Below are 18,665 nucleotides of genomic sequence, written 5' to 3' on the forward strand. Positions count from 1 at the left end.
TGGTACTCTACTATGGATCGCAGATCTGATCTCTTCTAACCACGCTGCATTCCTGTGTCCTGTCCCCTCTCTCTCCCATAGAGCTCTCCAGAATTCACTTTCTTCCTCGAGATTATTAAACATTTCTCTCTCCCCTTGGTTCACCCGGTCATTCTCCCTGTCCCTATTTAGCATTTCCCGCATGTTCGCATAGACCCTGCTAGCGTCGGTCTAGAATTGTTGATTAAGGACTCGAACTTCTTCTTGTTTCTTGCTCCTAGAAAAGCCTCTCTTCAGCTTTCTTAGGACAGATTTCTGTTTTTCCATGTAGCTGACTAGCTTAACCGCGGACAAGCCCTTACATTCCTGTTCGAGAATAGCCCGATTTCTTTTTCCTTTTTTTGTTCTTTTCCTGTTTTCCTTTAAACGCATCGGTTCGGCCTCTGCGATTGAAATATTTTTCCTGACTTCTAACACTCGCTCTTCGTATTCTATTTTCCATCTCTGTTGCTTACGCGCTCCGCCAGTATTTCCGCTACGCTGCTTTTTCCAGACTTTGTTCGATAGGAAATCCAACTCAGCAGAGTGAAGCACATAGTTCGCAATCCACAAATAACTGAAAGGAGTCTCCCTTGGGGACACTTGATGCTGCTCCATTAGCTTAACTATTGTCCGATTGATATTATTTAAGTCACACTTAGTTGGTCTTTCCTTATATTCCCTATCTTTCTTTACTATTATTGTTATTATTATTATTATTATTATTATTATTATTATTATCATTATCTTAGTATACACTTCTGAATGCTTCAGATTACAAATAAAATTGATATAGGGCGCTAAAGGCGTAGCTTATTCAATTGTTACTACTACATAGATAAAGCTAAACTTTAAAAAATTGTGTGCCCCTAGACCCTAAAAGGACATTAATGTTCCATCAACCTATTAAAACTATGCTTGAACCTAGCGTCGTTTAAGGAACTTAGTCCGATAGGACCTTAAAAGTCCAGACACAAATAAACTTAAAGTGGTATACCCATAGACCCTAAAATGGAGATAAATGTTTAAAACCTATACTTAAAATCAACGTCGTTGGAAGAACTTAGTGCGATAGGACCTTGAAAGTGGAGCTGGAGACTACAGCTTTCTGCATATTCCTTAGCACTGAGTGACATCGGCCACTTCCAACCAGTTGGCGTATGCTTTCCTTGACCCTTCGCGAGCTCCCCCCAAGTGCGTCTGTTATGATGATATGCCGCTCAATATTTTACTTGGGGTATCTCCTTCTTAATTCGTACAGCAGCGGGGCGTACTTGTTCGTCTTCTCTGCTCATTTGATCTCGATATCATCGACTTGGACTTCTCCCTCGACAACGCTACCGCCTGTCAAACGTAGTTTTGTGAATTTTACCAAGTTTTATATATCCTTTCTTTTTTTTTTTGTTTCTACCTTTTTGTGAATTTATGAAATTATTATGATTATATTTTAGGGCTAGTGTAATTTTATCTCTTGAACAATAAAGACGCATTTTTATTTTAGCATTGACAATAATAATATTGATGACGATAAAAAGGATTAGATTGTAAATAGAATTTTAATTGAATTCGGAGCTACTATTAGGTCGTTTTACTTTTAACTTGTAAATAATTCTTTGCTTTGAGTGTTAATAAAGTTTGATATTATTATTATTATTATTATTATACATTGAAATCCTTGTTTTCATAGTAGATGCCAAAGCTTTACAAATTGCTAATGGTATTTAATGGATAACTACCACAAATAACAAATTGAGTGATCAGCTACCTTTCAAATTTGGCCGTTTTACTTGGATAGAATAACATTTCTCTGCTTTCATAGGCTTTACTGTGCGCCAACCGGTTGGAAAACGATTTATCGGTTGAATACCGATATCCACCTTCCCAACAACTGAGGCCTAATTTACAGAGTTCTACAATTGAAAACAAAACTCTCCTCTTACCTTCACTAGTAAATTTTTTTTCATTCCAAGGGGTGGGGTGAAGTCTGCTTACAAAATAGTCTCGTACTGATCTGCTTGTCCATCACATTTACCACCCACCCATCCACCCCACCCCCAGCATTTTGTGAGGTTTCCATTTTCGCCTGGGCGCGCGAGTACCCAAAACACACCTCAGTACATACCTTTAATTAAAATAATTTTTGGGGGATTTGTTATAAACTCGTAAAGAAAGTTGTTTGATTCTCATTTCGGCCTTTTAATAACGAAAAATTCTATTAATTTTCACAAAGCTGGGACGAAAGAGAAAATGAGAATTCCTGCGACGATTCGAACCACCGACCTTCAAATCACACATAGTTATGTTCTATCACTTGGTCTCGTTACTTAGCTAAGCCTGTACAAGGTTCAAATATATTAAGTTTCCTGCATGCTGTTAGAATCAGCAGGAGGTGTTAGTCATCTCCTCTTGTTTGACAAGATTATGCGATGGTTTTGTTTCGTTGTACAGCGTAATGGCGCCGACTTCTCTGTGTTTGTAAACACAGGCCAGGAGTTTGACGGAAGTGACTCAGGTGCCAGGCCTGATGAAGCTGTTTCCTGGGGAAAAATTAAAATGACAGCTTCGCCTGTAAAGGTAAAAAACAACTTCTCTTTCTTATGAAAAAAATTGTTCACAGGAGGGAAGGTAGCCCGGGAAACCACAGCAGCAGGAGCTCTGGCAGAGTTCGGAAACGAATAACGGAAACGGAAAATAATTTTTTTTGCCACTCGCTTGCTTACAAAACTCCCTTAACCAAGGATTGCTATTGAAATTACAAATGATGTGCAGTAACGTTTTATTTTCCTTTGTGTCAAACCCATTGCATCAACCGCTATCAGACTAAATACAAACAAAAAATTTAATGAATGAAACCATTTCCATCGAGTGTCAGGGTGTTTTACTTGAATGACTACGTCTTAAAACTTTAAAACTGGCGCACTTACGAAAGTAGCCTCGTAGAGTCTTAAACCACTATGGGGAAGTCAAGTATTATGGTTGTATGCGATTGTTTTATAGGTGACATGTAGTTAAAATGGAACACAGGTGGAAGAGTGAATAAGCTATTTCTTATTCCATTGCTAATATAAATGTTAATTATTTCCTTTTAGGTTTACTCCGACGCTACCCTCGTTTTTCCGCTTTTGGTGGCAGAGACCTTTGCCCGGAATTTTACAATGGATACCTAGGATTGAAAGAGTGTAAGGGAAATGGTGAAGAAAATTAAAACATCGTTAATATGGAGACAAATTTTAAAGCTTCGAGGAGGCTTTGAGCTGAATGAAAAGATGGCGCGCGTAGTCTAAATACATTTTGTCACAGCAGTAATTGAAGTTTGCATAGACAAAGAGTTCCAATATTCGTTGGTAGTGGAAAATAAATATAATGCAATGCCTTGACAACTGCTCAGACTTGAATTCCTGCTCACGTCAAAATATTGGCGCAATTAACGATTAAGAATCCCAAGGAGTATTAAAAGATGAAATATTGGAATTTACTCTTCATTGTGCAATTTTAGCGAAGAGGAAACTTTTAGGTAAAATGACAACAATTACCATCGCATCCATTTTCCTACAAATCTGAGATGCGAAACAGGACTTCTCGGGGAATATGTGCCACGGAAGACGCGGTGAACTTTTTATGTAAACAATCTTGATGTCAGGAAGATCGAAAGTCGCCACACAACCAAACCTCGATCGCGGAACTTGACTTTGTTCAGTTTTGCCGGCAGCGCACCTTAATTGCTGTGCATATCTTTTAAACGTTTTGAAAGCGACTAAATCATTGCTCCGGATCATCCGATGCGAGGTTTCAGTCGTCTTAGTCGCAACTCGCTTCAAATTTTTTTCTCTGTTTTTCAAATAACGACTCATCTTGTACACTTATTATCAAGAAATGGTGGGTTTTTTTTTTTTTTTAAGCTTTGTTTACTTAGAAACAAACCGGGCTTGGAAGGGTCGAAATAATTCAATTCTGTATCCTATCGATTTGAAATGACTGAAAACAACTCAGACCTGGGGAGGAAAAACGTTAGCCATTACCGCGCAACTCTCAGTTGCAATTGTTTTGATATTTTGATTCCTTTCTGATTTTATAACTTGAGGAGGAGGTTGTTAAACAGCGACATCTTGGGATCTCGTATTTGCGTTTGTTGTTAATTTGACTTTCAATTTCCGTTGCTGTAGATAATGCAGGTAATTAATAATCAATGCGCTTCATGCTGAAGAAAAGTAACCGTTTAAGCCACTGAAAATATTCATGAAAGAATTTCAATGCTGTTTTCATTTTCCTCAGAGCTATTTAGAGGTTATAGCTGTTCTCGTGTGATTATGTGTCCACTTTCTGTGTTCAGTACTTTTAGATCCGAGGCGATAGATGTAGCATCCTCTTTCTTTAGTAAATATGTGTACATCTGGCGGTTAAACGGCGTTTCTGAACGTTATGTCATAACTGTTTTTTCTGATAGATCAGCTTTCAGTACTTTGATAGCCAAAACAAACGAGCATTAATTAAGCGCTCAGCCTGTTTTTTTTTTTTTTATTTATTTTTTTCATTCATGGTTTCTTTAAAATCAGTTTACTGAAGTTGAGACAAGGACCTTCTTCTTATTAGAGATATTGTGTTTAACAAAACTTTTCAAGTTAGTAGGACGTACTAATTAAAACACTTTACTGCACGAAAACGAACATGAAATAAATTGTCATCCTAAATGATAAGTTACGTAAAAACTCAGCTTTTTCCATTGGTTTATATCCTGGCAGCTTTAGGGCTGAATCGTAATTGCAATTTTGAAACAGTGTTTTCTGCAGGTGACAATTGTCCGTGGGGTATTAATATTACAGTTGAGCTTTGTAAGTCAATAGGCAGCTGTCACAATGAAAGATAAGTGGAAGCACGCAGCGAAACTATAGGAGGGAATGGCAGGTAGTATAATACAAGATATTTTATTTTAGCTTATTCAACCTTAGACGTTGTAGGACTATTTCTCTCACATTTTTCCTACTTTTCCTCTCTCCGAATTTCAGCCTTCAAAGTTCTTTTAACGAAAACAAATTTCGGTCGCAACCTTTTAGCGTGACCAGCTTGTAAAGTGTATTTACAAGACACTTGGAAAGTAGTGCAGAATGATGTTACTTCCCTTTAAGTTTTGATGTGGCGATCCTCCTGTATTTTTTCTAACGAAAGGAACGATATTTCACAGTTTTTTCTGTCATTTCTTGCCCTGTAAATGGCGAGAAATGAAAAGTGGACGTCACGGCGTTGAAATCGGTTCTTCACATACGTTTCAAAATTTACCGTGCCTTACCAAAGTAAAGAAAAATCGCGAGTCGTAGAATAGCGCTTTAACGGCAAATTGTAATCGTCTTTGCAATACGCAGTGAAATATTTGGGACAATTTCTTTCGCCTCAACAACAAACTCGAACAATGGACAACACAGCTTGGCCATATGGAAGTTTCGAAGTCTTGGAAGGGCTTAAAAAACTCTCGACAATAACACGATACCAACGAAAAAAAAGATGCAACTTACGATTCTTAATACTTCTTATATTGCTACTGAGTGATTTCCTCCAACTATTCGCGAACACAGTCATGTTATTGCTTACAATGTCCAGGTTATAGATCTGCTAAAACGCATTTCACTTTAACTTCGACAGTCCAGCTGCAGTTTACCCGCAATGTTTCACTCACTCAAACACAAGTTATGGCTGCAGATGGCTTTCGTTATTCTAGCGAAATTTTCAGTCAGCAATTCACCTCAGAAAAAGAGCAATCCTGATTTCCGGTCACTAAAATGAGAAAGTACTTGGTTAAAACAAAACTAGGTAAACATTACTCGCTTCTGTGCATCGAACGACCAAATTTGCTATCTTTTGAATCGACAGTCTGTAATCAACTTCCCAGAAACGCGCAGGTTAAATGCCGCGTGATATGGTACGTCGTACTGGGGTCTCAGGCACATTATCAAGAAATTTGTGGTGAATTCTTTGTTTCGACGTTAGCTCTTTTTCGACATGATACGAAATCGTTCAAATACCGCGCGACGAATCGAGATATTAGAGACCTTAAACAGTCAGGACGGTAACGCCAAGAAGGACGTCGATTAAAAAATGAATTTCTACCTCTTATTTGAATTTCGAAATTGGCTGCATGTGTTTACCATCTCTTACGGCGCCACACCTCAACTTCAGCACAACGTTGAGTTCCAAATGGAAATGAAAATAATTTGCCGTCGCGGTTTCCATTCGCAGACGACGCAAATTTTGGTGATTTCACGTTGTGGTTTTGCAAAGGACGACCAAGAAATGTACAAAGTTTTAAAACGCATGTGCTGGGCGTTCTTTCGATCTTTTGTCTTGTCACCTCCTCCTTGCCGTGGTTTGCTCAAGGCCCATACTGTTGCCATGAAGGTGCTTGGTAAGAAAGAACTGACTGAAATTTTGATCAGGCGCCAGCTGACTGTACGCGGAATATTGGCAGCGTTGGGAAATATATTTTATGATATTTCGTACAAGACAACAATTAGTTTCAAATAGCGATAATTCAACAATTTCGTGAGGCATTTATCCGCAACAGTTACCTTGAATTTTATATTACAAACGATTCGATTGTGGGGAGAAATTCATTCCAATTTGTTTCTTTATCGAGGCCACGAAACGCGCATAAAGAACTGACTATGGATTTGAAGCTCAACGAAGCTGCTTATTACATTTGTGAGTCAGACATGTTCCTTTTCATGGTTCAGTTAAATTACAACTGCGGAAGGACAAAAAAATTCTTGAACATGCAGTTTGGACACTTTAAGGCTCCCTAGGTATATGATTTAAACGATTAAGCGTACCCGAATTCGCCGATAAACCTTTTCGGTTTGGAAGTTGACCAAGAAATATGGGCACGATTGCTGAGAAAATGAATGTGTAGGGGCTGAGCCGCCATTAAAACCTCTAGTGTCTTTAAATATTCTTCTTCAAAGATCTTGAACCCTCTTAAAGTTGTAAGAGGACAATATTTTAAAAATATTCAAGGATCTTTTATTGAAATAAATGAAGGGTCTTCACTTATATTTAACGATTGTTAAAAATAATTCCCAGTTTTTAAGGAAAAAATACAAATTCGTATATGGAAAGATCAAGAGGAAAGAGGGGAATGGCAGTTTTAATTGATTTTGAAAAACATATTGAGCTGCTGAATTAAACGAGTTTCCAAGACATGAATGACTAGTGCTTATATTTATCCTCAAATTTTTTCCCATTTCAAACGCTCTTAACTCTAATCAGTAATTGATATACGTTTTCTAACTGGAACTTTGTGACTAAAGTAAAAATCAGTTTAACAAAATGTCCGAAAATCAGCTCCTTTGAAACACTAAATATTCAAAGCAACACTAACGCAAATTGTTGGTTAACAATCTGCATAAAATCGCGTGTTAATTATTGTCAACATCATTGCAATTGCTAAACAGTCATCAATACTCAAGTTTTGAACCAGCCTCTTTGTTCATTGATAGCTAATAGAGTTCTTTCGCGGCCTCATAGAACTTTGAAGTGACACGTGCCCGAAAGCTCACTTGTGGTCAAAATATTCTGATCTAACAGTGAAATTTAAACCTTTGAAGGTGTCAACTAAAGAAGACCAAAAATGTTCTCCAGTAACATTACAAACATCACAAACTCAACCCAGCCCTCCTCCGTGGAATCTGTTACGTGGACAGAACAGTACGAAGAAACAAAAGCTCTCTACATTTTCCGTGTGACCCTCTTCTCCGTGATCATTTCGGCCAGTTTAATCGGTAACTCCATGGTTTGTTTTGCTGTGTGGAGCATACCTTCTCGTAAGCCTCTATCCTACCATCTTGTCGCTAACATGGCCTTTGCGGAAGTCCTAAGTAGCGTTTGTTTGGCCGTCATGTTTGCGAGCTGGCAGAATCCGACGGACGCCGTTCTTCAAGAGGCCGCCTGCGTTTTTAATATATTCCAAGTGATTGCTCTTCTCGTTGTGACCTACTCACTGGCTGCCATCGCTTTCTATCGTTACAGATTCATTGTAAACCCACTTCCACGTGGACCATCAGTTAAGAAGATCATAATTCTAACCATAGCTGGGCTGTGGCTGTTGTCATTTGCAATCGCCTGTCCCTTTTTCATCGGTCTCAGGTTTAAAAATGGCAGATGCATCGAGCTGCCTATCACAAACAACGAGTACTATGCGATTATTAGATTCATCTTGAATTACGCTTTACCTTATGTGATAATGCTGGTATCTTACGGAGCAGTGGCGTGGAACTTGAAGAGGCGAATTGTGCAGATTAAAAGGAGAAATCGCGACTCATTGGTTGTTACATCCTCTTCTGTTGTGGAAACTGAACTCCAAGAGTTACGATACGGCACGAGAATGGAGGAACGAAGAAGTGTTCTGCTCGACCAGAATAACCGGAGAGACAGTAAACCCGAAAACACAGACCTGGAGAAAGATTTGCTTAAGATGATTTTTGTGCTCATTATTATTTTTGTTGTTTGTTATTTTCCGTATCAAGCCCATTATGTGTGGGAAAGGGTTAGTAAGATCAATGCGTATCAATTTCGACATCACCAAATCTTTATGGATTATAATTTTATTTTGATTTGCCTTCCCAGTGCATTACATCCTTTGTGTTATGGAACAATGAACAGTTTTTTTGCTAAGGCGTTCTCAAAAATCATTCTGTGTAGATCTTGAAAATACGATGATGAATATGTTCCTCAAGTCGAAAAATTCCTTGCTCAATTTGGAGCAAAATTCTTAGTTTTTTTTTTTTTTTTGCATTGTTGTTAAATCAAAGCGGTGTCCAGCTGCAAGTTTTGTCATCTTGAGTTGTTCCTCATCGTTTTAAGCCCTTCATTTCTGCTGAGTTTATCTCAGAGGTGACTTGTTAAATAAGTCACTTTGTTTCATACACGGGCTGATCATAAAGATAATTGTTTGTGCACCCTGCGTATTTGCAGCAACAACGATAGTGGACGATACTTTTGTGCAACCTTACAAGGGTGAGCCATATAACAAAAGAAAATTAGTTGAGTAAATTTTACTTAAATTGCATGATAGATTTTTTCCTTTTTGTTGCTAACAGCAAATTTGTAAATCACTTTTCCGTTTTATTGTTGTGGCATCCAATAAATTTAAAATTACAACGAGTCGGCGAAATTTGAAGACATGCCTAAGCAGATCTAAATATAGAGACTGCTGCTATTTAGAGCAGGCGCATTTAGCATGAAATTTGTAAAACGGACGAGATGTGAACATGTTCAACACGAATGGTTTTCATAGAACTTTTACAGAGAGAGTTCGAAAGAAATAAGCTTGGAAAAATATGATTATTCTGACTTGCAAGGCCAATGCGCCATTTATTGTAAAGCTAAAGTTGTCAGTTGTTTTCACTGTTGGCTTATTGTTTGCGGTTTTTAGAGATGTTGTTTATAAATGATAGGCACGTCACCCACTTGTCTCTGTTCACTGATCATGTGAACCCTGAGCAATTTTCGATTGAGTTTTGAAAACAATCCGGCACTGCGTTGGTTTTGCTTCAATGCGCTTTGTGCTGCTTCGAGAGAACTTGCTCCATCATCTTTAGGCAGACTTTAAAAATTGAAACCAATTATGGTTTCTTTCAATTCATTTTCCACTCTTAAAGTTGTTGACTACTTGAGATGTCAATGTTTTCACTCCTTAGCCATTGCTATCGGTTTAGTTTTGGTTTTAGGAAGTTCAAATGGAACAGCGCTCTAATTGAGAAGCCGTTGCAGAGAGTGGTTCATATCAGTCAACGGATATCGCGTTCAATTCTGTAGCTTTGAACTTTTGATATCGAGCAGCTAAATTTAAACACTGGTTATGTGGTCAATCAAAAATCTAGAAACGATAGATTGGAAGTAATCTTTCAGTTGGCTGTTTCCTCTGCTGCTTTACTTTGTCTAGGAATAACTTAATTTTTATGAAAGAGAACGACGAATGTCATGTAGAGGAACTGGAAATAAGAAAATCTAACTTTATGCCGAATTCAAGAAAAATAGAAATACTCAGTGGCAAAATAGAATACAAATTAAATTAATAGATCTGGGAAACGCTTATTCTTGTGGGTCTGCATAAGAAACATATTTTACCTGTAGGACTGGGCTGAAGGGCAAGAGATTATCAGTTTTTTATCTCTTGCTGAAGTGTGAATAATTGTGTGATGCAAATATGGTCTTGTAGGGGCGATGTAATTCTAGTGAAGTTGTTATCATCTTGGGAGTTTTTTCGCTTATTTCGAGTTAGAAATTTGGTAAACAGTGGTAATTGAAATAGTACTGTGATGGAAATATGGTATTTGGAATGTAAATAATATTGTAGCGTTACTTAATATTCGCTGGCTGTAATGCAGTGGCTCTTTGTTTTTCTTTTGTAAAGTTAAATTTGTATTGAATGAAAACATATTGTAGATTAAGAAGTGTTTGAATTTGGTTTTCGCACAATATCATCACGGAATTATCAAACCTGGTGTCTATGTTATCTTACTTAGTCCTCGGCTTCGGCAATAACTCAGACCTGGGCGATTTTGATAATTAATGATATCCTGCTTGACTTCATAAACCTCTTATAAAATAAATGCTTGACTGATGTTAACGAATCTCTAACTCAAACTGGAGAACATCCAAGGGACATGTTTGTTTGTTCATAACATCGAAACAGCGAATATCTCGCGGTAAGCTATTCGTAAACATTTTTCCTGCGAGTTGCTAAATATTTGAAGGAAACTAAACACAATAGCCTTGATTTGGAGCGAAAACATGCTCATATATACTTGTCCTTGGACATTATTTATTCCTGAGGCTCACATCGTCATTTACATCAGGACATAATCTAATTGGGTAACCTGTCGTGAAATCTGGAAATCCAAGCAAATCTTAGCAGTCAGAACCGTATTCGATCAGAAAACTAACAGAAAACATAGATAACGATGGCCAATTTGGTTATTATCCCTGCTTTCGTTTCAGACTCTCATATCTTTCCTATTGCAATGGTGTTTCTCGGATATCACATTCCGTAAGGGAGCAATATATTCGAACACATTTTAGGGAGTAGTTGGTATTTGTTTTTCTTCACATATTCCAACACATTTAAGGGAGCAGTAGGTATCTGTTTTTCTTCAAATATTCGAACACATTTAAGTTTTCAGAAAGTTATAGAATTAAATTAAGCTTCGTTGTGGACTTGATAGGATAATTCAGTCATGTATACATGTAGGTCAACAGTTTAATGCCGAAGACGAGACAGGTAGCAAACTGATACCCATGTAGATGTAACACACTCGAGAGTTTTTCACGCAAGGCTAAGCGTATTTGCATCACGAACAATTTTTTATGTTTCCCGGCCGAATGATAGAATTTTTAGATATGACCTTCAGTCAAGCCTGTGTTTAGCGGCATCACCCTAGTATATTAAGCTGTCGCTTGTCAAGTTCCCCACGTTTTTCCCCACGTACGGTAATTTCCGTCTCTTTACACTATCATTCCTAATGGCGAAGGCCTTCTGGCCCTTAAACATTTTTCTGATCAACGTACTGTTAAGGAACCTAAATCTGAAACACTACTAGGCTTAGCCGAACTAGTGCTCACACTCAATTGTTTTTCATTCGGAAACAACTTCTTCAAACAAACCAACGGTGTAGCCATGGGCACCAAAATGGGACCTAGCTATGCCAATCTTTTTATAGGTTTTGTCGAACATCAATTTTTCAGCCAATACAACGGGTCCAAACCTGAACTCTACGGTCGCTACATCGACGACTGTATCGGCGCTACCTCCTCTACCAGAGAGGAGCTCACTCAAGTCATAACCGCAGTCAATAGCTGTTAGTACGTCTGAGCCAGCGATTCAGCGGTCGTTACACGGGAACGAGGCTATTGGGTCAAGACCTTAGATTTTCTAGAGTTTCTTTGTGTCATCATTTATATTTCACAAAAACAGTGCTGAGTTCTCCGAATCTTTTGAAGAAAGGAGATGGTAAGGCATTGTATAGCAGTTGGCTGTGTGAACAGGAGTAACAAGGTTGAATGTAAAGGCCTTTCTTGGCATTCGCTGCCCCTAAATGACTCGAAAAGACTAAAAAAATGGCTGATCAACATACGAAGAACCAACACTCCAAAAACGAAAAGTTCATTTTTGTGTAGCGATCATTTTGCCCCAGAATGTTTTCAAAAGTCTCCTGGAGGCGTAAGGGGAAGGCTGAAGGTAGATGCTGTGCCTACTCTTTTCAGCTTTACAAAAGTTCAGACACAAAGAAAAGCCCCACAACACCGTTCGAATATGGCCACTCAACGTCAAGAAACTGCAGGCTTAAATAGTGACGAAAGTATTGCTAACGCCGTTCCATTAACAGAATCAAATGAAGTGGGACAGTCCATAAAAGAAGCAGACAATAGTCAGGATCAGTCTCTACAATTAATTATCAACGAATTGGAAGGGAAAGTAAAACAATTGGAACACGAACTTAAACAGGAGAGAGAGACAAGAAAGACACTAGAAGAGAAGCTTAATCGAAGTTTGTTTAATATCGACAACATCAAAGAAAACGATAATTTAATGAGATTCTACACTGGCTTCAACAGTTATGCTGTTTTTACTACAGTTCTTAATTTCCTTGGAAGAGAAGCAGCAAAACAGTTAAATTACACTAACACTGAACTAGTGCAGAATCCACCCAAGAGAGAGAAGCAAGGTCCAAGAAGAGCTCTCTCTGTGGAAAATGAATTATTTCTCTTGCTGTGTCGTTACAAAGTTGGTCTTTTAGAGGAGGATGTAGCAGTCAGATTTGGTATTTGCCAAAGTCTTGTGAGCCGAATCATCATTACATGGACAAAGTTCATATATTTTAGATTCTCAGAGCTAGACATTTTCCCAACAAGGGAGGTAATTGAAGCACATAAACCTGAATGCTTCAGGAATAAATACAATGGTACAACAGTGATAATTGATGCAACTGAATTGTACATTGAAACACCAACTAATCCTGAAGCACAGCAGCTCACTTTCTCTACCTATAAAAACGGCAATACTCTGAAGGCCCTAGTTGGAATTACACCAAGTGGTAGTGTTTGTTTTGTGTCTAATCTTTATGGTGGGTCTATCTCTGACAAAGAGATAACTGTGAAATCTAAACTCATGGATAAACTTCAATATGGAGATGAAGTGATGGCTGACAGAGGATTCAATATCCAAGAATTACTAGCAAGTAAAGGGGTTAAAGTAAATGTTCCACCTTATATGAATGAGGCAGGACAATTTACTGAACAAGAAATGCTCAACACAAGAAGAATTGCATCATTGCGAATCCATGTAGAGAGAGCTATCGAGCGCATCAAAAACTATCACATTTTAGATTTTATTCCCATTACTGTCTGCAAGAATGGGCTGGTTGACATGATTTTCTTTAATTGTGCTATGTTCACAAACTTTTTGCCACCTCTGGTGAAATGAATTTTTTTCAGAATCTTTCTTGAGCCATTCATTTGTTTGCTTGTAATTGTCTGGTGTTATAGACAGAATCAATATTTTTTAGGTGGGTGTTTCAATAAGGACAGCACACAATTTATTTACAACTGACAGAGTAATGAGTAAAATATTCATATCACTAGTTGATCTGAAATAATCTATTACTGTTAACAATCAAGATAGATTTAATCTTCTGCAGATGTCATATTTATCTGGCTAATAGAAAAAATGCTCATTGTATCTAAATTTATTCAAATGTTCTACATGTTAGTATTGAAAATCAGTTAATGTCATGCAAAATTAAAGTTGCAAGTTTTGCTGGTTCAAAGAGTATAGTGGAGTCAGTTTCCAACCAGTAAAAGTAATTATTACAATAGAAATTCACTTTTCTGTCAATGAGACAATAATATCCATATTTAAAACGATATATTTCAAAAAACACAACATCAGTAATCATAATTTTGAGATCATGCAAAAGTTAAATGATTTATAGATAGTGATTCCACTGTCATGTCGAGTTCTAACAAAGACTGAAGTACACTGTTACATTAATCTTGATACTTTTCCAAGCCTGGGAAGACCTAAAGTTAACCGTGGATAAGCAAGTTCTACAGCAATATAGTTATCATAAAAACTTTCAAGCTTTGGGATAACTTCTCTTCTAAATTGTAAATTATTTTTGATGCTTATTATGATCATTTCCTTTAGATCTGATATCACCAGATCAGCCCACTGTAAACCAACACAAAATAGTTGTTGTTGAACTTGAAAATGGTATGGGTGATTTGTGTTAATAAGCAGGCCATGAACAGTCCTCTTGCAAATTCCCCTGCTGCAAACTGCCTCTGCCAGTTTTTTTGTTCCAGGAAAAACTCTCTTGACTTCCACCAAACATTTGTTATCAACTTCACCATCAGGACTTGCACCCAAAAATGGATGTGTAGATGAAATGACAAACCCTAGTTTAGAGACGTTGCACTTGAAGAGGTTTTCATATGACTTGATAATATTAGCTTCATCAGTAAGACCTTGTTTCATGTAATTACTCTGAAAATTGTCATTGAGATGTAGAATTTCTTTTACAGCCTTAGTGGGGCTTGTGTCTGGTCTCTGAAGTACTCTCTTGCATTTCGATGCAGTAATTCTTGTTTTCCTGTGTTCAAACCACTTTTGACAATCACTTTGATTTTTTGTTGCTCTGCTTATCAATTCTCTTTCTTTTTCTCCTACAAAAAGATTTGACTTAATTCTTTTAGCTTTTGCATGTATTTCTTCCAATGACATTGGTTGTTCCTTTATGGGTGAGACAATTAAACTACTTGGACATAGTGGCTCTTTTGATAAAACAGAGTAAAATCCACAATTTAGACTTTCTCTCGAGATTTCTTGAAGCAAGGTCTGATTTGCCTTCTCTGTACTTGGTTCTCTATAGATGCAAAGTCTTGGATCGTGCAGTGCTTTATTGTGTTTTAAATTCTCTGTGCCAAAAACTTTTCTACTGAAATCAATGTCGTATACTGAGAGTGCCTCCAGCTTTCGCTTTCGTGGTTGATTCCAAGTCTGCAATCTTTCTGTACAGGTAAGAAATTCTTGACTACGACCAAGTCTAATGTACTCTTCAAGAGCAAAGCATAGAGCTGCCAAATGTTTACATGATGCAAGTGGTGGCTTACCAGCTGGACAAGGATTACAGTTTCCATATATTATATCACCAGAACTGTCTACTGTCATTTGGATCTTATATTTTAGAGTTTTTTTCATCTCAGGTAAGCATTCGCATTGGATAAAATACTTGCCATCCTCATTCGCAACCTTAATATTCTGGACGTGACTATGTCTGAAAAGACCAAAAGCTTTGCAGTTTAAGCTTTTATAGTCTTTATTACTTTCATCGTCTCTTGCACGCCTAGTAATAAAGTAGCTCATCATATTTGCAATAGAAAACTCTGGCAGTTTGTTGCATTTTTTCAATTCGGTCCACGTTGTTGAAGGCAGGAAATTTTGTATATCTTTCCCTGTTGGCTCCTCGTTAGCATTTGCCGAATTTTCCTTTAAGTTCTCGTTCCATTCTCCTGACAGATGCATCCATTTTTCAGTAAAATTCGCGTCCCAGCCATTCTTAATATAGCTTACGACCCTGAAAAACAAAGATGGTTTTAATTACCGTCTAAAACTATCCTCAAAATATCAATGATATTTTAATTATTTTTACGTACCTTTGAACCAGTTCTCGTTTGTTTCCATCCGCAGAAGCACTCCCGTTTTTTTAAGGTTCCTACTCGATAGGACAACCATGATCTTAAGACCTGTTTAGTAATGTTTCGGGGACAATTACCATTCAACAACTGTAGTTTCTCTTCAGCCGAAAAAAAAGCATATTTCGGCTGTGATTCCTCGTGGGTTTCCATATCTTTCCTATGATTTAGTTCTTGAAACATTTCTTGACCCAATAGCCTCGTTCCCGTGTGATGACTGCTGAATCGCTGGCTCAGACGTAATAACAGCTATTCTTTTCACCCGGCTCTGAAATATACTTGGGAAATTTCTGACAATTCTTTATCCTTTTCAGACGTCAAAGTTTCAATTGAAGGTAACGGTTTATGCACTAGTGTGTATTACAAACCTACAGACTCGCATAATTACTTGTTATATTCGTCTTCGCATCCATCTCACGTTAAGAATTCCATTCCTTTTTCTCAGTTTCTAAGACTTCGTCATTTATGTAGTAATGACTCTGATTTCCACCACAAATCAGAGTCAATGTGCCAGTTCTTCGATAAACGTGGTTACCCTGTTTCCGTCGTTCAAGCGGGTTACCACCGCGCTCAACTTATTGATCCACATTCAGCACTACAAACGTCGCATAAGGAAGATTCCGACCACATTCCATTCACTCTCACGTTTCACCCTCACAACCACTCAGTTAAATCCATCATTCTTAAAAACTTTAAATTACTTCAAAACGATCCAGAGACAAGCACTATCTTTTCGCAGCTTCCGCTCATTTCATTCAAACGCGACAAAAACATAGGCAATTTTTTGGTCAGAAGTCCTTTTCAGACTAATGACCAACCAGGCACTTTTAAATGCGCTCGTGCACGATGTAAAACGTTTCCTTTCATTCACAACACTGATAAAATATCGGGACCTAAACGATCCATTAAGATCACCGATCACTTCACGTGCACCTCCGCCAATGTAATCTATTGCATAACTTGCACTTATTACAAAAAGATATACATCGGCGAAACAGGCAGAGGACTAGGTGACCGATTCCGAGAACACCTTCGAGACGTGGAAAGGAATGAAAAGGACACATCAAAACCAGTCGCTAGACATTTTAATTTACCTAATCATTCTAAGCAACATATGGCAATCTGCGGTCTTTCCTTGCACTTAGGTGGCACGGAAAGCCGTAAAAATCTTGAACAAAAGCTTATCTTTCAAACCGGCAGTCTAAATCCGACAGGGATCAACGAACGCTTTTCATTCCACTAATTTATTCATGTTTTTCTCGTTGCCATGCTCCCACCAATAACGTAGCTCCATTTTCTGCCTTTAAAAGCACACACAACCCACAATTCCTCTATTCGCTCCGACGAAGGGCTAACGCTCGAAACGTCAGCTTTTGTAATTATTACGGTGGCCAATTTACCATTTCAACTTTGTTGATATATCCAAATTGTTTCCCAGTTTAGCCGCGCGGGAAACACATGTTGCGGAAACAAATTTTGTTCCTCGGAAACAAAAATTGTTTTTGCCTGCAGACAAAAACATTTTTGTTTCCCGGACACAAATTTTGCGTTCGAATCATATGTTTCCCAGTTTGGCCACGATGAAAACAATGTTGATTAATTTCTAGTGGCGCTCGCACATTGAAAAATGTTTCATAGCATCGGTGAGCAGACAACAATTAAAATGGCTTACTGCGAAGAAATTCAAGCAAGTCACGCTCAAAGAAAGGGAAAGGGAAGGGAAAGGGAAGGGAAAGGGAAGGGAAAGGAATTGGAAAGATGAAGAAATTGAAATGCTAGTCACGCTGTATGAGGAAAGGCCTTGTCTCTGGGACGTGCGTCATAAGGACTACATGAATAGGGACAGTAAGGAGGTGGCGTATTCGCAAATCGATCTACTGATGACAAAAAAATATGATATTAGCCGGGAGGATTACAAGAGCAAGAGGAAAATTATAAGGTCACAATTTATAAGGGAACAGGCCCTGGAAAGGAAAAGTCCGGTCAACAAACAAGCGATGTGTACCACTCCTCTTGGAAGTGGTACAAGAGGCTGAAGCTCCTTATTTTTGAGCAGAACGCCAGAAAGGGCTTTGACACAAGGAAAATGCGAACATCCTTTGATCCCCAGACTTCCTTGAAGTCAGTTTATTCATACACGCATGCGTAGCTCATTTGTTTTCCGAAACAATGTTTCCTCGTTTAGCCACTAGGGCAACAAAACATTTTGTTTCTTTTCCGCTAATTTAACCACCCCGGGAAACACAACAGGAAACAATGTTTCCGCAACAAAGTTTCCTAGTTTAGCTAAGTCCTTAGCACTTTGAGTTCAAGTGTCCTATGAATGCATTGGAGATGATCTTAAAACAAAATGGCGCCGATTAGTTTTTATCGCGTTTTACCCCAACTGGTAGTTGCGCAACCCGTATTTAGTGGTTAAGTGCGTCATTCCCCTTTGAAAATTGGTTAATAAGGGCTCAACTGTATATCTTTTTGTCAAGAATTAGTTTCGCATTTGATCGAGACGGATTAATATGACAAAAACAGTTGAATATTTATGGTAAATGTTATAGCTTTGATCATCCTAACTTTTTTTTTTCTAATGTCCTTGTGTATGGAGTGGAAACTTCTATGATGAACTGGTTAAGCCGCGGAAAAGTTGTCAGCTAGAGCTGTCAAGTGCAAAACCAACCTTTTAAACTAATGACGACTGAAACTCTACGCTTACATGAAGTTACTACTTCCGCAACTGTACTTACGCCTACTTCTAGTTACTACTCCGCTACTGAGCTTGTCAACATGTACACTCTTTAAGCTTCTGGTAAACATATTGAACTGGAAAAGTTGTCAGTAAGAGCTGTCGAGTGAAAAATCAACCTTTCAAAATCCTATCCGTAATGACGGGCGAGAAGCTAAGTACACACTGAGTA

The 18,665-nt window shown here is 38.0% G+C and overlaps 3 protein-coding genes and 1 long non-coding RNA gene across 5 annotated transcripts in view; 3 read left to right on the forward strand and 1 right to left on the reverse strand.

Annotated features, from left to right (window-relative positions):
- LOC148733929 (uncharacterized) overlaps positions 1–3,493 on the forward strand; it is a 9,022-nt gene extending 5,529 nt beyond the window's left edge. For both annotated transcript variants that reach the window (XR_016000437.1, XR_016000438.1), the window contains 2 exons: positions 2,467–2,592; positions 3,108–3,493. This is a non-coding gene — a long non-coding RNA (uncharacterized LOC148733929). The remainder of the gene's footprint in view (positions 1–2,466; positions 2,593–3,107) is intronic.
- A 1,316-nt stretch (positions 3,494–4,809) lies between these two features.
- LOC148733930 (substance-K receptor-like) lies at positions 4,810–10,503 on the forward strand. Its single transcript, XM_088758114.1, has 2 exons — positions 4,810–4,920; positions 7,611–10,503. The coding sequence occupies exon 2, from the start codon at positions 7,634–7,636 to the stop codon at positions 8,708–8,710; it is 1,077 nt and encodes a 358-aa protein (XP_088614240.1). The 5' UTR covers positions 4,810–4,920; positions 7,611–7,633; the 3' UTR covers positions 8,711–10,503.
- A 1,214-nt stretch (positions 10,504–11,717) lies between these two features.
- Positions 11,718–13,832, forward strand: LOC148733931 (uncharacterized). Its single transcript, XM_088758113.1, has one exon. It carries the CDS (start codon positions 12,011–12,013, stop codon positions 13,484–13,486), a length of 1,476 nt encoding a protein of 491 aa, XP_088614239.1. The 5' UTR covers positions 11,718–12,010; the 3' UTR covers positions 13,487–13,832.
- On the reverse strand, positions 13,576–16,013 carry LOC148733932 (uncharacterized). The gene is made up of 2 exons (XM_088758112.1): positions 15,718–16,013; positions 13,576–15,638 (listed from the first exon to the last, which is right to left on the reverse strand). The coding sequence occupies exon 2, from the start codon at positions 15,584–15,586 to the stop codon at positions 14,045–14,047; it is 1,542 nt and encodes a 513-aa protein (XP_088614238.1). The 5' UTR covers positions 15,587–15,638; positions 15,718–16,013; the 3' UTR covers positions 13,576–14,044.
- Between the last annotated feature and the right edge of the window lie 2,652 nt (positions 16,014–18,665).

This window comes from Stylophora pistillata, chromosome 4 (genome assembly GCF_964205215.1).
Source record: "Stylophora pistillata chromosome 4, jaStyPist1.2, whole genome shotgun sequence".
Classification (NCBI taxonomy): Eukaryota; Metazoa; Cnidaria; class Anthozoa; order Scleractinia; family Pocilloporidae; genus Stylophora; species Stylophora pistillata.